Here is a 21,001-nt window from a genome sequence, read left to right as displayed (position 1 = left end):
AGCTGGGAGGCGGGAACCGGACACTCGCGTCACTTCCGGGAGCGCGGGGTCGAACGCTTCGGCGTCGCGGCGTCAGAGATTGGCGGGCTCGAGCAAACTGAGGTAGGTTCTTCCTTTGGGATCTGAGTCGCTACGATGAGGGGCATAGATGCCTCTCAAGTTTCTTCAGCTCCCGGTGTCTGTGAGGCGCGGGGAGCTGCGTGGCAACGCCTGGCTCTCACTCTTCCACGAAAGCGGGCGAGCGCCCTGAAGCGGAGAAGGAGGCCGGTCCGCCCACCCGGTGGGGCCACCCTTTCTGGGTGGACCCCGACTTTGGAGCAGGAGGCGCTGGGCGTGGGGAATCTGGCCCCATCACCTACCTGCCGGGTGACCTGGGGCGAACCCCCGCCGCTCCCCAGCCACAGGCCTTTCCCCGCCGGCTGGTGACGGTTCCGTGCACGGGAAACACCGGGCGAGTCGTTAAGCGGTGTGGGGCCCGAACGGTGAGCCGGGGCCGGTCTCCTGAGCTTCGAGTTTCACAGAGGCGGGAGGTAAGAGCAAGTGCAGCTAACGGTGCAGACTGGAGAACGGGAGAAGGCCCCTCTCCCTCCCCGCGGCCCCACAGGTGACCACTGGTTACCTGTTTCTCCTGGAGCTTTCCAGGGATGTTCTACGTATGTTTGCTGCTGCTGCTAAGTCGCTTCAGTCGTCAGAGACGGCAGCCCACCAGGCTCCCCCGTCCCTGGGATTCTCCAGGCAAGAACACTGGAGTGGATTGCCATTTCCTTCTCCGTCTACGTATATTTAGGAAACTTATACTTTTTTCTCTTTATGGATGGTTGGGCTTCAATTTAGTTTTTTTTTTTTTTTTTTTTAAGACAAGCAGTAGGCTCTATGCCCATCGTTCTGTACGTTGCCCGTTTCTCTTAAGGTATCTTAGAGGTTGTCTAAGTCACTACTTAAGTCTTTGCCTCTTTGTTTGTTTGTTTTTACAGTCATATGGCCTTTGACCACGGAGGTAAACCAGAGGTTTTTTTAGGAGCTTTTTGATGGATATTCAGGATGGCTCGTTTTGCAAAGAGCTATAGATACATGTGTATGTATGGCTGAGTCCATCTGCTGTCCACCTGAAACTGTCACACATTGTTAATTGGCTATACTCCCAATACAAAATAAAAAGTTTAATTAAAAAGATTAAGTACAAACTACTGTACATAAAATAGATAAGCAGCAAAGAATTACTGATAAAGAAATTAGCTGAATCGCTGTGTTGTACACCTGAAACTAACACTGTATTGTAAGTCAAATATGTTTCTTAAAAAGCTATGAAATTTTGAAAGGATGGGAGTGGGATGCTTTCCATGTCAGTTGCTTTCAAGGAAATGCTCCTTCCTTATTGCCAAAGCTGAAAAAAGGGGAGTTCTGCTGATCTCTAATACTGACTTTGTCTTTAAAAAAAAAATTATTGAAATACAGTTAATTTACAGTATTATGTCTCGTTTTGTCTTTAAGCAAAAACTTGTAGGAAAAATGTTCTAAACCTTCGGCACCAATTCCCACTTGCCTGTTTTAGAATCTGGAATTCTAAATGGAATTCCAGATTGATCTGCTAGCAGATTGGAATTCATTTTAACATGATAATGAGCTGTTACTTTAGGCTGCATGTACTGTGTCTCCTAGTATTCTGAAAAGAACATTGGGGCTGCCACATGTTGTGTCACCTGAATTCAAGTCCAGAGCCAGACTTCCAGGCCAAGGGAACAGTGTGAATTCAGGCAAAAGAGGATGGTGGTGTTTGGATGTAGTAAGTGGCTGGAGTAGGGATGTGCAGAGGGGAGGAGGAGGAGATGAGGCTAGAGTGGGTAGGTTAAGGAATTTATTATCAAGCTGAGTTTTATATTTTGGAGAAACCATACGGATACAAGGTTTTTGAACTGGTCTCAGGGAAGAAGAGAAGGCAATGGCACCCTACTCTTGCCTGGAAAATCCCATGGACGGAGGTGCCTAGAAGGCTGCAGTCCATGGGGTCGCTGAGGGTCGGACACGACTGAGCGACTTCACTTTCACTTTTCACTTTAATGCATTGGAGAAGGAAATGGCAACCCACTCCAGTGTTCTTGCCTGGAGAATCCCAGGGACGGGGGAGCCTGATGGGCTGCCGTCTATGGGGTCGCACAGAGTCGGACACGACTGAAGTGACTTAGCAGCAGTAGCAGCAGCAGGGAAGAAGAGGAATTAGTAATGAATTAGACTTTAGGAAGGTTGATCTTTCTGTGGTATTGTAGTGGTTAAAAGAGTCACATGCCTACAAATTGACTGAAGCCTTAAGTGATGGAGTTTCATTCCCCTGTGGCTTGAGTAAGGGCTCGACTTAGTGATTTGCTTTTAGTAAATAGAATAGAGCAGAAGTGAGGGGATGTCACTTTGAAATTAGGTTATAAAAAGACTATAGGTTCAACCTTAAGTGTTCTTTTCCCCTCCCTCTTTCTGTTGTTCAAATTACTTGCTCTGGGTGAAGCTTTGAGAAGACTACTCAGGCAACCTAGTGAGACTTTACTGGTGGTCCCATGGTTAAGACTCCAAGCTTCCACTGCAGGGAGAACTAAGATCCCACAGGCTGCACAGCAAGGCTGAAAAGAAAAAAGGAAACTGGAAATACATGAGATTGCCACAAGCAGTAGCAGAGAGTCAGAATAGAGGTATGGAGAAACCCTGTTAGGAGACAGGAGAAAAAAGAGCCTATAAAATCGAGAAATTGTTTAGGATGTAAAAGAAAACCAAGAAGGTGCTTAGAAATGGGGAAGTGAGGATGTGTTAATACCATAAATACTGAAGAACTTCTGAAAAGCCATTTGTTGGGCAGTTAAGTCATGGTGACCTTATAGAAAACAATTTCAGTGAAAGGATAATGAGAGATATGAGTGAGAGAGGAAAAGGAACATTGGTATATTTTAAACTTTTATTTACCATTAAGGCAGATGAAAGTGAAAGTGAAGTCGCTCAGTCGTGTCCGACTCTTTGCGACCCCAAGGACTGTAGCCTAACAGGCTCCTCTGTCCATGTGGTTTTCCAGGCAAGAATACTGGAGTGGGTTGCCATTTCCTTCTTCAGGAGATCTTCCCGACTCAGGAATTGAACCCAGGTCTCCCTCATTGTAGGTAGATGCTTTACCATCTGAACCACCAGGGAAGCCCACGCTAAGGCAGATGAAGTAAGTGAAATTATTTTCGTGTCCCAGGGGATTCTTTATATCGCCAGTTCTCCTTACTATCAATGATAACATATATAATAGCACTTGCTTATCTACCTCTCTGTCTTCCCTGATGACTCAGTCGTAGAGTCTGCCTGCAGTGCAGGAGACACGGGTTCAATCCTTGGGTCAGGAGGATCCCCTGGAGAAGGAAATGGCAACCCACTCCAGTACTCTTGCCTGGCAAATCCTATGGACAGAGGAGCGTGGCGGGCTACAGTCCATGGGGTCACAAAGAGTTGGACATGATTATATATTTAAATATAGATTTATGTAGATATAAATGCTATGTTAACCTCTAAAGCATCTGTTGAATTACTAGTTAGCATTTTTTATTTCTCCAGATTGAACATCTGTGGTCTTATCCTATTCACTTTCAATAGGTCGCAGCTCATGTATGTGCTTACTACCAGGGAGTTTACAACTTAACAGGGCAATAGGGCAAAGTAAGACCTATGAGGCAGGATGTGATCAATGCTGTAATTTTTATAAGCTGCCGCATGAACTCAGATTACTTACAAACTGAAAGAATAGCAATGGTAAGAAGCATTCTTCTCTAAATTTAGTGTTTTCACCCTTGTGTGATAGTGACTGTTGATTAGTTTGTTTCCTCTATGCACTAGATTGAGTCCTTTGAGACCAGAACTGGGGTTCAAGTTTACTTGGTACACACAAGGTCTGCGTGGCACGTGGTGAGTGGACACTGAATCTGTGAATCCCTTCTTACTTTCTGAAGGCTTTACTCTTTTAATTTGCTCCTCCTCCATTGTCTACATTTCCCTTTTCTCCAGTAGCTGGCTTTGTGCTTCATGTATGTTCTTAAGAAATAGTGCCGTGCTATTTTTTTTCCCCTACCTTGTTTTGTCTTTGTAGTCAAGTGCTATAAAGTGCTTTCAGCTTTCTCCTAACTCTTTCATTTCAATCACACTATTACTATTCCCTCTAAAGTCATCAATGACCTTTTAATTCAAATAATTTTTTAAAAAATCCTCATTCTTTTTGCTCTGTTGTATTTGAAACCATTCTCATGTTCAGTGAAATTTCTCAAGGAATTTTATCCCTTTCTAAATATCCATGCCTGCTATTTATTAAGACCTAAATTAGCCATTAGTGAGCACTAGTTTTAAATGTGAATTGTACTTCATTTGTTTCCGTATAGATGTAGTTGCCACAGTATGTTATTTAACTTTGGGATTTATGCTGGAAAATATTTTACTCTTGTCAATTAGTCTTTTACGAGAACTAACCTGAATAATCCACATTATTCTATAAAGTTTCACTCAATACCTGAGGGTAAATATTTCATTCATAAATTAAGTAACTTAAATTTTTCTTAAACTGCAGTCAATTTTACCTCTTCTTTTTAAAACTTTTTAAACTCAAGATATTGTTGAACACACACAAGATTAATACTCTGTAAACTTTATCCAGACTCCACCTACTTAATTACATTATTTATGCCCATCTATCCTTTATCCAGTTTTAAATGAATTAAATATAATTGCCAGCCAAAATGAAAATTGTACTTGTAAAGGAATAATAAAAGGAGTTCTTTAGTGGAAATGGAGTTAAAGGAATAGTAATAAGTATCTTGAACCATATATGCAAATTGCTTTTTAAAAATTAATACATTAACATCTTGGGGAAGAAATCAAAGTCATTAGCATGTACATTTCTAATGGGACAATTACTAAGTTTTGTAGTATTTCTTTTCTAGTAAGCATATATTAAGTAAGAGTCAGTCAACATTTTGAGTATCTAGGTCTCACTGAATACTATTGTTTTCCTGAAGGTACTAAAAGGTTTCCCTTTATTTTTGAAATTTTTTTAGTAGTTGCAAATCTGCCTGCTTATTAACAAAATGGCATCAACTGTATGCAAAATAGTATTTAATCGTATAAAGGATTTAATAAATCATAGTGCAACTACCTGCAAAGAATGTATGAAGATGTTGCTGGATGGTAAACAAAGTTTAATAACAAATTTAATAATGGAGCTCAAATTCTAGTTACTTGAAAATAAATATTTGCTAGAATCAACTAGTAAATCTAGACAGCCCTGCAGAGTTAAGATAATTATTAGTATAAATGGCAAAACAAGCCATATAGTTAAATATCCATGTCTGAGTTATCTAAAAGCAATTTTTAAAGTGTTCTGTCAGTGTCCTCAAGATCCATCCTGGTATTGAAATCTGCTAGGAAATATTGATCTAGGCATGAGGGGAAACAGTATTGCTAACAGGATAGACTGTTACATAAGGGAAATAGGAAGAATATGGTCTTTTTGGTCAGAAAGATTTGAGTCTGGATCCTAACTCAGTAATATAGTAGTTATTTAGCTTTGGACAAGTCAGCTAATCTCCCAAGCCTCTTTTTTTTTTTTTTTTTTTAAATATGTAAGAGGAAACTAGTTCTGCACTGGAATTGTTAAGAGAATTGAATGAGATAACGTATATATGTACATAGTACCTGGCACATACTGTAATAGGACAGGCTTAGCCCTTTGCTGAAAATAATCATTATTAAAAGGATTGGAAAGTGGAATGTGCATCTTAGGGTCTGAAAGAGGGGAGGCAGTGTGCCTAAACTCAAGGAGGGAAGAAGAGGTTGTTAAGTCAAGAAATTACTAGATTCTGATTAAAAAAAAAAAATTAGGAAATGAAGGCCCTAGTGAATGAGAAGCAGGAAAACAGTGAAACCAGATAAAATTTCAGTAGGGAAACTATTAACCTGTTTGCTATTCCTGTTTAGCTCTCTCCTTGTATCTGTGTAGAGCTGTGTGGGTGCCTTGAGCACCCCATTTAACTCTGTCTCACAAAGGACACCAACGCCTCCTTGTACACCATTTAGGAAGACAACTTTTTAATCCTATCAGCCTTATATTCCCTGAGAAATGTCATCAAGACTATTCTCAGAAGTGATTTCTAGGCTTAAAAAAGTGTGTGTGGGGGTGCTTTCAGCACCATTGATCATATTTTATTATTGAAGATAAGCAGCTGACAACTTCTTGGAGGACTGTGTTCATTTAACCACAACAGTATGTAACTGGTAAATGTTATTGATAGTCAAAGTGCATCTTTACTTAAATTAGGAAGGTTTTCAATAGCCTCAATATTTGGGCTTCCCTGATAGCTCAGTTGGTAGAGTCCACCTGCAATGCAGGAGACCCCGGTTCAATTCCTGGGTTGGGAAGATATCCTGGAGAAGAGAAAAGCTACCCACTCCAGTATTCTTGCCTGGAGAATTCCAGTCCATGGGGTTGCAAAGACTTGGACAGGACTGAGTGACTTTCACTTTCAATAGCCTCTGTGAAGTATTATGATAGGTCAATAAGTGATCAATAAAAGAACTTCTAAAAGTTATTCATACATGTAATTTAGTAAAATCTACCAAAAAAGAAAACAAGGACTTAGCCTTGAGATTTAAAGAGTTAATCAGCAGAGGTACAAGTCAGATGAACTTGGCTCTAACAACATGAAAGTCTGATAGGGACAATCTAGTATTTTTTCTCTTAGTATTTATTTATTTGGCTGCACGGAGTCTTAGTTTTCTGCATGGGTTCTAGTTCCCCGACCAGGGATCAAACCCAGGCCCCCTGCATTGGGTGCTGAGTCTTAGCCACTGGGCCACCAGGGAAGTCCTGGGACAATCCAGTGTTATAACTGACAGGGCACATCAAAGAGAACAGAGTGCAGCAGGCACTCAAGACTGATAGATCGGGAGGGAAGCTCAAGTTATTTCACCACCTAAAGGTGGTCTGTATGTGGTAACAGCTTTATAAAAGCAGATAAAGGAAAGAGATGTGAAGCTTTCCTCTCTGGCTTATTTACTCATTTGCATTTCTAATGATAATTCAAACAAATTACCCAGCAGTAAAGAGAATAAACTAGTGATAAGACAGGTGAGTTAATTAATCTCTGAACACCCCTGGAAAAAAGACATCTGGGTGCATAATATGATTCCATTTACCTGGAATTCAGAAACAGGCAAAACTAATCTATGGCAGAGTAGTGATTGCCTTGGCAGGAGTAAGGGATGGCTTGGAAAGAGGCAGAAAGAAACTTTCTGTAGTGATGAAAATGTTCTATATGTTGATGGGGATGTTAACATAATTGTATATACCAGGTTAATTCATTGTTAAACTTGAGATCTGTGCAGTTCTCTGTATGCAAGTTTTATCTTAATTAAAAAAATTCTCCTTTGTGTACACATTCTGTCTGCCTGACCTTCTTTATAAATAGTAATTACTCTTCAGAATCTAATCTTTCAAAATTTCTTTCTTTTATTCTAAAACTAAGTGTATTTGCCAGGAAAATAGCAAAGATGGCAATGGAGATAGTTTTTGTTTGAAGTGTAACAATTTGTGTGATTTATTAGCAAAGTTCTTTAGGAAGACTGTACTGCTCAATTCAGAGGGGTGAAGTCTCAACCTAGACAGTCACAAACAAGAGTGCAAAACAATTTCAACATGTTTCTTTCATTATGTCCCCTCTAGCTAAACTATTGTTCGGGTAGAAATTATCAGTAGCCTCGCTCTTCACTAAACTCTCTTAGAACTTTTGGTGAAAATGCCTTAGAATGCAAATTAGGCTCATATAAATCATAAAATTACAATTTCTTTTACTGCTTATTCTTGTTTATTTCACTTTAAAGACTAATGTTGAGTTTAGAGGACAGATTAAATACAAATTAAATACAAAGAAGCTCAGCATTCAGAAAACGAAGATCATGGCATCCGGTCCCACCACTTCATGGGAAATAGATGGAGAAACAGTGGAAACGGTGTCACACTTTATTTTTTTGGGCTCCAAAATCACTGCAGATGGTGACTGCAGCCATGAAATCAAAAGACGCTTACTCCTTGGAAGGACAGTTATGAACAACCTAGATAGCATATTCAAAAGCAGAGACATTACTTTGCCAACAAAGGTTCGTCTAGTCAAGGCTATGGTTTTTCCTGTGGTCATGTATGGATGTGAGAGTTGGACTGTGAAGAAGGCTGAGTGCCGAAGAATTGATGCTTTTGAAGTGTGGTGTTGGAGAAGACTCTTGAGAGTCCCTTGGACTGCAAGGAGATCCAACCAGTCCATTCTAAAGGAGATCAGCCCTGGGATTTCTTTGGAAGGAATGATGCTAAAGCTGAAACTCCAGTACTTTGGCCACCTCATGCGAAGAGTTGACTTATTGGAAAAGACTCTGATGCTGGGAGGGATTGGGGGCAGGAGGAGAAGGGGACGACAGAGGATGAGATGGCTGGATGGCATCACTGACTCGATGGACGTGAGTCTCAGTGAACTCCGGGAGTTGGTGATGGACAGGGAGGCCTGGCATGCTGCAATTCATGGGGTCGCAAAGAGTAGGACACGACTGAGTGACTGATCTGATCTAAATACAAAGAACCACAAAAAGATGCCATGACTGTATATGACTTTTCGAAATCTTCATGTTAGCATCAAATTTTGGTTCTTTTAAAATTCAGAAAACTTAAAATCTAATCGTAATTTGGTCATCATTTATTCTAGACTGGGAGATAAAATTCTCCACTAGAAAGCTAAAACATCCAAGGTACTAACGCTATTTTTCTGCTTTAAGATGTGTTGATACAACTTTTGTATCTGACACTGGTTCCATGGGCCATAAAGTATAAAAAATACTCTATTGTCAACCTTGCACACACAGCTATACAGTGCCTATGTGTCGTCTGATGCCTGAACACGACATTGAGAACTGTAAAGAAAGCAGATACACTCAGAGTATGACAGAATACAGTAATTATAAACAAATGGACAAATCCTTCAAAAGGGAAGATGACAATTTTTATTGTTATTACAAAAGCAAATTTTTTTTAACTTCAGTCATTTGAATAATTGCAAGAGCAGACTAAGGGCTTAATCCTCACACAGGCACCAAGTCAGGCACAGTAGGTAGCTACAAATCGTAAGAAAAAGGTTTCTTTACCTTGGATTCCCATAATTCCTATCTAGAGCATTCTGCCATGCTTTTGAATTAGGTTAAAAACCCAGCAAACCTAATCAGTTCCCTTCAATTCTGTCTTTTAAAAAAGGAGAACTAGGTATTAACCTGCCATCTAGTGAAAACTAGTCACTAAATCCTGGCCTGAGAGAGATCCACATTTCTTCTAGAACAAAGATAAGAAACTAGTTAACTAAGATGTGTGCCAAATGTTAAGTCCTTAAAATGTAGACCTGGGCTCAGACCTAAGTTTCACCTAACGCATGTGGGTGGTCTGGTCGCCTGAGGTGTGCAGGAGCTCCAGCTCCAGCACAAACACTCTTCCTGGGCAGCAAGCAAGGAGGTAGCAGGGACTTGGGCTGACAAGCACTAAGCTAATGTGCCTGGCAGAGGGGAGCCTTGGGAAGCACAATGTCATTCTACCTTTGCTGTCCACAAACCTGAGGTTTCCACGGTACATAGTAAAGGGCACAGTGGCATGTGTGACAAGGCAGAAAAGACTACCACCATTCTGAGGGTCACTTAAATCCTGCCTAATTTTCTGCCTAATCAGACATGGTGCCTTACTGCTTCTCCCTTATTTTGGAGAATACTCCAATATTCCCACACCTTCATGCCCTTAAAACACTTCTTAATAAACAACTCAGCACATTACTGTTTCAAGGAAGCATAGGATTAGAGGTATGTGAAAAGTATATTTACTGAAGGAAGACTCAGTTATGTCCTAAGATATTGAAAATTAAGAATATCCTAGAGCCAAAACCATCATAAGTTGAACCAAATTTACCCTATCTGAAATTTGGCAGTACATTGGTTCAAATGGAAACCACTGAACTACAGGGAAATAAAAACACTTCCTATTCCATTTACTATGAAATCTAATATAACCAACTGACTGCTAAATTTAAACCTACTAGTCTTTGAGTTGTGCACGTGTTAAGTACATTTATTTACTTAAGTTGCTGCCATGGCAAGATCTGTAGAGGAAAGAAACAAGATCATAAAGGTATTAGATGACATCTGCTACAATCATGGAAAAAATCAGCTGGAGGAAATATAAGCCATGTTATTTGGAGACAGAAAATCGTCCCCTAAATTCTGTTGATTGCTATCTACCTTATGTATGTATGTCTGTGAGAGGATTAATGGCACAGTTTATTCTGTTAAGACAGGCCAACACTGAACATTTAATCATTCCACAATCAGCTATAGGGCTGTTACCAGAATTTTCACAAAGGGTTTTTAAAAGCTGAAACTTGCTTGATGTTAAGAGCTGTAATAAAAACTTTCCTACCCAAACCAGTGAAGCTGTCATCCATGAAGCAGCAGTCCATAAGAAGTCCACGCCAGTGAGGAAAGGTGCTAGAGTGCTGCCAGATGGAACAGCCATCAAAGACCATGGAGTAATTACAGTCACAGCTAGTGTTTCTGAAGATTGCCAGGGAGTTTTCTTGATTTTTTTCAAAAGTTCATCATGAAAGCAGTTTTTGAGCATAAGTTCACCTTTTTCTTGGGTTGCAAAACTGCAGCTGGTTGAACGTATGACCCCCAATATCTGTAGCACTTCAGCTGAGGATGCCAGTATCTGTCAACTGCATCACATTCAAAGTCCATCCTATTTTGTAAAAGTAGTTCTTGTAGTTTATGTAACTAGCAGACAAGTATGAACTACCTCTTGTTACAGTGAATAACCTTATTCTTCTACAATTCACAAAGTTTTTACATTCAATTATCACATATTTCAAGACTCAATTCAAAACAAATATACATGGGCTTAATTATTCAAGAATACCTTACTATTTGTCACTTAATTTCATAGCATTATATACTCAGTCCATCTCTTTTAGTTTGATTTTACATAGATTTTCACTGGATGAATTATGTTTGCAAATTAAAAACAAGAAACCTATTTCCCCTTCTCCCATAGTAAGAAATAAAGGTTGAAAAATGGCAATTATTTAATGTTTATTTCAGTATCTTAAGTTTATTAATTTAAAAAACTATGATTAAATAATCTAGCATGAAAGCTGTATAAAGAACATCATTAATGTAAAAAGATGCAAAGAAAATTGTGATTCTAACATATCTAGGCTAAAGACAGCAAAGAAAAATGTTTAGGTCTGTCCTAAGTCTGTAGCCAGTTACCCTGTTTTTGCATTGTCAACAATATAAACACACTTGCACTTGCAGAAGACAAAATGACAGCATAGGAATCTGTATATTGCTTTTCATAGGTCTGACATCTCCCCACACTGCCAGTTCACTTCAGACACATCTGCCCATCCAAGTAACCAGGCAGTGTAATGAAGGTTTTTAAATGCATCAAGTAAGCATTCTTCCCACAGAACTTCAAAGCCCACAAAAATGCATGGTGTTGGTTAATTTAACAATGAGGTTTCTTCTAAATAATCTTACTTGCATAAATGTGCAAGAATCCATCAAAAGTTTTATTTCATAATTATATTTATTCTCTTTATTTTTTTAGAGGTAGGCCCTTCACAGTTGATATCCAAGTCATTTTGAGTCTTGGCAACATGCACATAATATTCTAAAAGTGTAACTGTTTTAATAGCAAACATAACTTTTTTTCAAAAATGTGTTCAATTTAAAAATGGAAATATATCTCTGGAAATAATTTCAGTGACTCTTGAGCTTTTAAAGATTCATTAAAATCCAAGCAGTTGCTAGTATTTTGTTCTTATTAACTTGGAAGTATAAAAAGTTATAATATATTAATTAAAGCTCCCACATATTCCAGAAAACTAAAAGCCCAGATTTGCAAACATAGTGTAACTTAAATTTCATGCAACTTTAATAACCATGAGTATAGTTATAGGAAACTGCAGGACAGTAACTGTGCTCTGTCCATAAGCTGTAGCGTCATTCATGAAATGAATGGGAATTTTACAGTTATGAAAACATGATAGATTTAGTTTTGATGTTTGTGGCTGGAAATAGAGGAGGCTTTTCTTTTCTGAGGCAGGAAGATTACAGGGAAGTGACATGTCATTAGATATACACTTACAAAGTATCTTATTTAGAGATTAAGCCAATCTAAAAGAGGCCAAGTCTTCTGTAAATGGCAACACTCAAAATCAAAGTGGGGCTTCTAATAAACCCAGAAAAAAATCCCTGAAAGTATCCCTTCCATTTCCCATTTATTCTCATTAAAAATTTCAAAATCATGACAGTTGTAGCAGAAGGTCAGGATTCAATCTAAAAACCACCACAGTGCTGCACTCTGGGCCATCCAAATCATAATTTAGCAAATTTCAGCATATATTTAAGAAAACAATTTTGAATAATCGAGAAAAACATAATTCTACTTGTTAACTTTCCTGTGCAGATTCTGATGGTTCTAAATATGTATTCATTTAGTTACTGGATGAGATTTAGCTTTAACCAGCAAGAGTCATCCAGCCTTTAAAATTACTGATATAAACAATAAATAAACTGAATAATTTGTAGAACTGGCACTTGCAATTGATATGGTTTTCATACTAGTTGCATGCAGCTCTTATAAATACTAAAGGAGGCATTTTTGCCAGGTCTCAACATGCTGTTTTTATTGTAAATTCCACTAATTTAACAAGTTAATGGAATTTTTTGTAGGGGTACAATTTCATTATGCTTTATACTTATGAAAACTACAGATATGCTGTTCCTGTGTCTTAAAACCACTTACTTTGTTTAAGAAACCATGTTAAAATATCAGTTGGCAGAAAATAACTGAGAGACCTAATAAAGCAGTGTCATAGTTGCATAAAGATATTGTATGTATGCATTAACCATCAAAAGAAGGGTTCCATCTAATTCTTTCTTTTAATACAAACTTGAACATGGTTTGTAAGTGCCTCATTTAAGTAGTGGAGAGGAAAAGAGTTTAGAAAAGTCCAAGTAATAAAATGTACTTGATTACTTGGTCCAGTTAAAAAGCTAATGCAACAATGTTACATCCAGATAAAAAACAGTATTCAAAAGCAATTCAAATACCAAAAAGGGTTTCAAATTGAATATTTTATTAACATGGTAGTTGTCTTTGTAACATGTGCACACACACTCGCACACTCAGAATGATCTGCCTCGGGGGAAAAAGACTAGGTATGCCTAAGGGGAAATGAAAAATAAAAAAATTCCTGGTAGGTTTTTCATTATTGTAGGCGATTATGTCCACATCACTTACAAAGCTATTGCCAAATCTGTCCAAGGAAGCAGAGTTTGAGAGGGGAAGAAAAAATCTTGGGAAAAATTCAACAGTGGCATAGCAGAGCTCTCAATATGAGAAAGCTGACATAATGTGGACTTTTGCTGTGAATTTTGTCTTTGCAAAATATGGGGAGAGTTTTGTCAATGGGCAGAAAATAAGAGAAGGCGGTGTGAAGTAGGCTTTTGCAGTCAATTTTCCTCACAGTATTGTGCAGGGTCATCAAGAAAATGCTTAGTCTTTCTCTGGAACCAGTTTCAGAACTTTTCCAATTGCAATGGTCTTACCTAGAAATGAAATTTTTAAGAAACCTTTTCAGTAGTTAACAGCAAGGCTATGTTAGATATTAAAACTTTATCATTATTTTACAATGTATTACTAATTAAAACCTATGCTGAAAAGTAAAGTATGGATATATCTGTACAGTAGAATTATTATTTGGCAATAAAAAGGAATGAATTATATACATATCACAGCATGGGTGAACCTCAAAAACATGCTGAGTGAAATAAACTACACACTAAAGGTCACAAACTATATGATTCTGTTTATAAGTCATGTCCAAAAAAGGCAGGCAGAGAAAAAGTAGACATATGGTTGCCTACAATGGCCAGAGGTGGATAGAATAATCGGTGGTAACTTGGTAAACAAGTATTTGGGTTCCTTTTTCAGATGTTATAAATGTTATAAAATTAGGATGTAGTGATGACTATACAACTCTGAACATACTAATTCACTGAACTATATACTCCAAACAGGTCAATTTCACGGTATTTAAATTATCTCAATAAAAGCTGTTAAAAAGGGCTCTCAGACCCTATTATTAGAAATACAAAATCCATTTGGTCTTGTGAAAAACCTAAAAGCCAAGCTATTCTTTAGGGGGGGGGGAAAAATCTGAAGTTAAAAATTCTTGCTACATTAATTTCTAATTGCTAAATAAAATTCTCATTTTGTTATATTAATAGGAAAGCCCCAATAGCCAGTTTCACTATCATCAAGAAGACTTTTAAGATAATGTCTTTAAATGTATACCATCTTTATATAGTTTCCTCTGAAATAAAGCTCAGGAACCATATCCATCATATTCCCAGTGCTTGGCACAACTCCTGACATTCAGTGGATATACAGTAAAGTTTTTGCTGAATTGAATTAGAACTAATATATGAACTGACTATTCTGTATTTTAAGTGAACCATAAAGTTTTATGTAAAGTCTTCCATAGTCTTAAAATAGTAACCTAAAGTAATACTCTATAAGAGAAATGTTCTATTAAACACAAAGTCATTTTGTTTCTATGATACCAAAGTTTCATAGCTGTTTGAAATAGGAAAATTACAGCTATTCCAATTCACTCAGGCAGAAGTGGACACACACACACAAGAACATGAACATTAAACCCTGAAATAAATAATAAATATTAAAAATATAATAAAAATATTTTTATTTTATATTACCTTTTATTTTAAATATTTTTATTTATAAAAATATAATGAATAAATACTAAACCTTGAATATATTAGGCATTAAGGCTATCAATCTATGTACTCCTTTATCTCCTCCCATTTCAGTGCAGTTAAAGTTTATCATATTGGATTTTAAAATGATTTTTTCTAAAAAATAAGCATGTCTACCTCAAAGGTTTGCTTACTAGCAAAAATTTGCTCTACTGGATAAAGTCCTTCAAGATGAGGTTTTATCACACATATTAGAGAGGATTTTATCATAGAAATATCTTATTTAGCAATAAATAAAAGGACTCCCAAAACCTACTGCCTGCAAAATATCAAGATTAAGGTTCTTCATCTAGAGCATTACTACTAAAGTGTATGGTCAAGTCTGTTTAATTCATTCAACTCATAAAACATATATAACATATATTATAAACAGGTATCCAAGTTTCCTATGAACTTCTAATGTGCACTGTACTCAGATGAAAACTACCAAAGCTAAGCACCTTAGACAAACCTCTGGACATCAATTTAAAGGCTTACCCTCATCTCTTAAAGTAAAGCGACCCATTTGAGGGAAGTCTTTAAAGGTCTCAAGGCAGATGGTTCCTGCTGTCCTCAAGCGGGCAATGCACACTTGATCCTGTTTCACAAAACGGGGTCGAGTCTTACTTTTTTCTCCTGATTTCTTGTCTACCAAGCAGATTAAGGCCTATCCAAGAAAAAAGGATGAGATTAGAATAATGCCTAATAAAAGAATCTTTAAGACCAGAAGTGTGAATAATGGTCTTAAAACAAAAACCCCAATTATCTTAAAACTCACTGTTATTTCAACTTCTTCAATACAGGTATGGATATGCAGCACCGCATTATAACCTGGGCAGATGATGGACTTGTGCTCTATAATCACTATCTGTCAAACAAAAAAAATTATCATCTTTATCCCTAGGTAAAAAAAGAATTCAATGTGTAACTCACAATTTCAGTAGGGCAGCAACTTATTTTTGTGTTGGAAGTGATAGGTCAGATTGGGTTACCTCAAAGCATGACTTTTTGATATCCTTATCCTACAGATCTTCTTGGCAAGTGCCCAAACTTTAAAAACATAGGCATACTTTCTTCTCTGGGAAGCCTTTCCTCTATACTCCTCCACCAAGGCATTCACTGCTGCTCACATGCTACAATTTTCCCTCCTGATATGAACTTAGTTTTATCCATTTCCCAGTATCCAAGCTCCAAAGTTAACAAGCTTGTATCTGACAGAAAAACCTAACTTGACTAATCATCATGTAACAACTCAAAAATTCTGTGAGTTGTACCAGTTAACTTACTCTGTTATCCTCCTGGGGAAGTCAGGTTGCTAATAACATGGAGAAATTAATTGTTTTCCTATCTGGAAATTTGCTTGCTCTGAATAAGCAGACAAACCATGACTTCCAAGGCAACTATGCTCTACTTAAAGTAGAGCATAAAGACACTTTAAGCAAAATATTAAGTATCAATATATATTATCAACAGAATATAAAAACTAAAAATGCATACTTTCTACCCAGGACTTGTACCATCAAAGACCATTTGGGTATGAGATATACATCACAGCTGTTGTGATCTCTATATATGGTTTATCCTATTTCAGTTCCCCTTCTGCACACAATGGCATATCATCAGTTATCAGGACAAAGGGCATTTAAATCCTAGCCTCATTGTGACAGTGAAGGTCATCATGATAACAACAATATCTGGTTTACCTGGGCATCAAATGTGCGACCAGAATGACAAAGATTATTAGGATCACAAAGTATGAACCCTGGAAGAATCTCCTCCTCTTCAATTCCTTTCAGTCTGATTTTGAGGTTTTCACCTGGGGCTACAGAATCGGTTTCCACATCATCAGAAAGGATTCCAAGAACTTCCACATTGTGCTTAAAAAGAAACCAAGATTGGAAAACTTGATACATTCACTACATTTTAGAATGGAAAATAATGTTTGCTGAAGACTTACAAGTCACATTTTTCTGTGGTTGTTGATTAGCCAAAGTAATTCTTTTGAGTTTAAAACTCTGTAACATTTGTATAACATGAACTTAATGAAAATCATATCCTAGAATTACAAGCTGCCAATTAAAAGATTTATCTGTCATCTTTTAAATATCACATCCTAATAATTTCCAAACAGAATATCTACCTTTCTTACTTTTCTAAAATTAAAACATAAATCATTTTAATTTTATAGATATAACTTTCATTATTCTTAAATTTCAGGAGTTAAGAGACATAGCTTCTGCTGCTGCTGCTAAGTCGCTTCAGTCGTGTCCGACTCGGTGCGACCCCAGAGACGGCAGCCCACCAGGCTCCCCTGTCCCTGGGATTCTCCAGGCAAGAACACTGGAGTGGGTTGCCATTTCCTTCTCCAATGCATGAAAGTGAAAAGTGAAAGTGAAGTTGCTCAGTCATGTTGACTCCTAGCGACCCCGTGGACTGCAGCCTACCAGGCTCCTCCGTCCATGGGATTTGCCAGGCAAGAGTACTGGAGTGGGGTGCCATTGCCTTTTCCGGACATAGCTTCTATTACCTATCAATCCCCAAACATCTGAAGAATGTATTTTTCTAAGGTTATTTGAACAACTAAGCTTTAAAAGCACACTGACTGTTTAATAGGTAGAGGTTTCCTTCTAGGGTGATGAAAATGTTTTGGAACTAGACGTGGTGATGGCTGCACAATACTGTGAACGTACAAAATGTCAATAGTGGTAAAATTTGTCTTTTATTACAATAATTTTTTTAAGCATATAGATGGGGAAAAATGTTAAAAGCCATACCCACAAAGTAGTCCCTTATTTTACTCCATTTCCTCCCTTGGAGATAATTCATATTTTTAAAACACATGCCAGAAAACAAAACAAAATAACAACCTTCAAGACAAAAGTGAACTTTCTCATTGGATGGTATATAAACAGTAGAAAATCCAGAATCATTGTATTACATACCAGAATTCTACAAACTGTCATTTGCTAAACTCCAGTAGTTTCTCCCCCATACACATACACAAGTAATGGCTTTCTTTCCCAAAAGGTAGCTTATACCTTACTGATACCTGTCTTGAAATTCATTCCAAAAACTAGCAGTACAGCCATATTTGCTAGCAAATTCTTTAGAGTAATGGAATAAAGAGGTAGAAACTAGCAGTTCCATCATATATAACCAAACAAGTATGTTTACTACCTTTTGCCCAAATAATCCAGTGTAACAATTCCTTTCCCTAAATGAAGACTTTTATAACTAAACAAAATAGAGCAAGTCAAATCTGTAATCCATACTTATGAAAAATTAAGATTAATTTTTTAATTACTTTCTGAGAGGTAGTAAAGATTTTATCTACTCAAAGTGCTTCACAAAAGTGGAGAGTCATACATGATTTATGTATGTATGGCTGGCTGGCTTATTTCACTTAGTAGTAATGCCCTCCAGGTTCATCCATGTTGTAGCTTATATTAGAATATCCTTCCTTTCTAAGCTGAGTGATACGCCGTTTTTATGTGTACACCGTTATTTGTTTGCTCCTGCTTCCGTGTGTTGGGTGCTATGGACATTGGTTCTTCAAGGTCTGTTTTCAGCTTTTAAGGGTGTATACTCAGATGTGGAACTGCTGGATCATGATTACTCTATTTTTATTATTATTTTTGTTTTTGAAGAAATGCCATTAAGTCTTCCCCAGCAGCTGCACAATTTTACGTTCCTAACAACAATCCAGAAAGGGTTCCAAATCCCTACATCCTTGCCAGCATTTGTTATTTTCTGGGTTTTTCTTTTTTTTAAATAGCCATCCAGATGGCTGTGAGGCATTATCTCACCAGAGAAGGCAATGGCAACCCACTCCAGTACTCTTGTCTGGAAATCCTACGGATGGAGGAGCCTGGTAGGCTGTAGTCCATGGGGTCAAGAAGAGTCGGACACTTACTGAGTGACTTCACTTTCACGCATCGGAGAAGGAAATGGCAACCCACTCCAGTGTTTCTTGCCTGGAGAATCCCAGGGACGGCGGAGCCTGGTGGGCTGCCATCTGTGGGGTCGCACAGAGTCGGATGCGACTGAAGTGACTTAGCAGCAGTAGCAGCAGCGGCAGCAATGATTAGTGATGTTGAGCTTCTTTTCATGTGTTTGTTGGCCACTTGTTCATCTTCTTTGAGAAATGCCTGCTTTAAGTTCTTTGCTAATTTTTTAGTCAGGTTCTTTCTTTTTGTTGATGAGTTGTAGTTCTTGATATATTATGGATAGTAACCCCTTTATCAGATTTATGATATACAATTTCTTACCCCCATTCTGTAGGTTCACTACCTATAATTTTTCAGTGTAAAATAGTCTTACATCTGGGCTTCCCTGGTTGCTCAGACAGTAAAGAATCCAGCTGCAATGCAGGAGAACTGGGTTCAATCAATCCCTGGGTTGGGAAGATGCCCTGGATGAGGGCATGGCAACCCACTCCAGTATTCTTGCTTGGAGAATCCCCATGGACAGAGGTGCCTGGTGGACTACAGTCAATGGGATTGCAAAGAGTTGGACACGACTGAGCAATTAAGCACAGCACAGCATAGTCTAACATCTTTTAAAACATAATTCTATTCCACTGAAACTCAGGGACTGAAGTAAACTGAGTTCTTAAGGACTGATTAACACCTGTAAGATATGCTACACTGAACTGTTCAGTAATTAGTGTAAAGTGATAGTTTCTAAAGAGAACTAATATATTGAGTCCCTTCACCTTTAGCTACAGCCCAGCACTCAGTTCACTTGCCCATAGTAAGTACTTTTCTATTGTGATAAAATACTCATATTTACCTTTTAAAACTATTTTACATCATACAATTCAGTGGCATCGACATTCACAATGGTATACAACCATTATCAGTATCTGGTTCCAAAACATCATTACCCCAAAAGGAAGTTCTGTGCCCATTAAGAATCCACTCCCCATTCTTCTTCCCCCAGCCCCTTGCTTCCATCTCCACAAGCAAATTTGACTTCTGTGATTGCTCAACAGACAAAATACAAGGATTCAAACTGACCATTATTTTCACTCGTTTATCACTGCATAATTACCTCTTAAAGAAAAGACACTATGATAGCATACTCTGATCTCCAATGCATAAGGCATCAAGACCCCTGAAGTATACTTTGTAAGGTTTCAATTAAAACTCAACAGTACATTGACAATTGTCTTTTGTAATATTCTTTGCCTGGAATAAGCATGGTAAAGAAATTCTCAGTTAAATCTAACAAAATGTCTATTTGGAGGTTCTGATAATTCAGGCCTTTTCCTACGTAAACAACATCTTTGGATTGTTAGAGAAGTCCTCTGGAAAACAGGTAACAGTTTCTTAGTAACAGGTCATCTGCAATTACCAGCAACTGACCAGTCAAAAATAACACAAAGGAATATAGTTCATTGAGATTTTTTCATGTTATTTAATGAAACCCTCTGCTATAATGAAGAAACTACAATAAGGTATTAAGAGTCAAGAAAAGACCCATTTATTATTAAAAAAAAAAAAATCCCTTTCTCCCCAAATAAATTAGGGGCATAGCTTGGACACATTTTATAGTATCCAACATAACTACTATGTACAAAAAAGAAAGCTAATTATATTAATGTTAAACCTGAGTTTTCATCCCTGGCTCACTTACTAATCTAGAATGTTAACAGAAGCAAATCACTCAACCACTACAAATCTCTATTTACTTCCTATAAAATAACTAACTGAAGCTCTCATGATGATGTACTTTTTAACTCTGACATGGTGCCAATACTGTCCCTTCTCCATTTGTCAATAAATAACACCACATATTCTTGATTAAATTTTGCACTTGACATTAACTAGCTCCGCATAGCTCAGTTGGTAAACAATCTGCCTGCAGTGCAAGAGACCTGGGTTCGATCCCTGAGTTGGGAAGACCCCCTGGAGAAGGAAATGGCAACCCACTCCAGTATTCTTGCCTGGAGAATCCCATGGATAGAGGAGCCTGGCAGGCTACAGTCCCTGGGGTCGCAAGAGTCGGACACAACTTAGCAACTAAACCACCACCACCACCACCAATGTTGGATTTAAAAAGTGGTTTCTTTTAATGAAATCCCTAAGATTGAAAAGTT

At 37.8% G+C, this 21,001-nt stretch overlaps 2 protein-coding genes across 12 annotated transcripts in view; one reads left to right on the top strand and one right to left on the bottom strand.

Annotated features, from left to right (window-relative positions):
- The first annotated feature begins 13 nt into the window (after positions 1–13).
- TNFRSF17 (TNF receptor superfamily member 17) overlaps positions 14–21,001 on the top strand; it is a 130,717-nt gene continuing 109,729 nt past the window's right edge. For 5 of the 9 annotated variants that reach the window (XR_003508649.1, XR_003508648.1, XR_003508647.1 and 2 more), the window contains exons 1-2: positions 14–102; positions 3,853–3,921. The gene's annotated coding sequence lies outside the window, so the exon portion shown is untranslated. The other 4 variants (XR_003508651.1, XR_003508650.1, XM_027527178.1 and 1 more) reach the window with 4 other exon arrangements.
- GSPT1 (G1 to S phase transition 1) overlaps positions 13,199–21,001 on the bottom strand; it is a 29,553-nt gene continuing 21,750 nt past the window's right edge. For all 3 annotated transcript variants that reach the window (XM_027527174.1, XM_027527172.1, XM_027527173.1), the window contains exons 12-15: positions 16,605–16,778; positions 15,680–15,769; positions 15,400–15,568; positions 13,199–13,692 (exon numbers count right to left, since the gene is read on the bottom strand). In XM_027527174.1, coding sequence (XP_027382975.1) covers positions 13,640–13,692; positions 15,400–15,568; positions 15,680–15,769; positions 16,605–16,778 — 486 coding nt within the window. In that variant the 3' untranslated portion in view covers positions 13,199–13,639. The remainder of the gene's footprint in view (positions 13,693–15,399; positions 15,569–15,679; positions 15,770–16,604; positions 16,779–21,001) is intronic.

This window comes from Bos indicus x Bos taurus, chromosome 25, assembly GCF_003369695.1.
Source record: "Bos indicus x Bos taurus breed Angus x Brahman F1 hybrid chromosome 25, Bos_hybrid_MaternalHap_v2.0, whole genome shotgun sequence".
In the NCBI taxonomy this organism is placed as follows: Eukaryota; Metazoa; Chordata; class Mammalia; order Artiodactyla; family Bovidae; genus Bos; species Bos indicus x Bos taurus.
The sequence above is the reverse complement of the archived record's forward strand: the minus strand, read 5'-3'. Positions and strand labels throughout refer to the sequence as shown.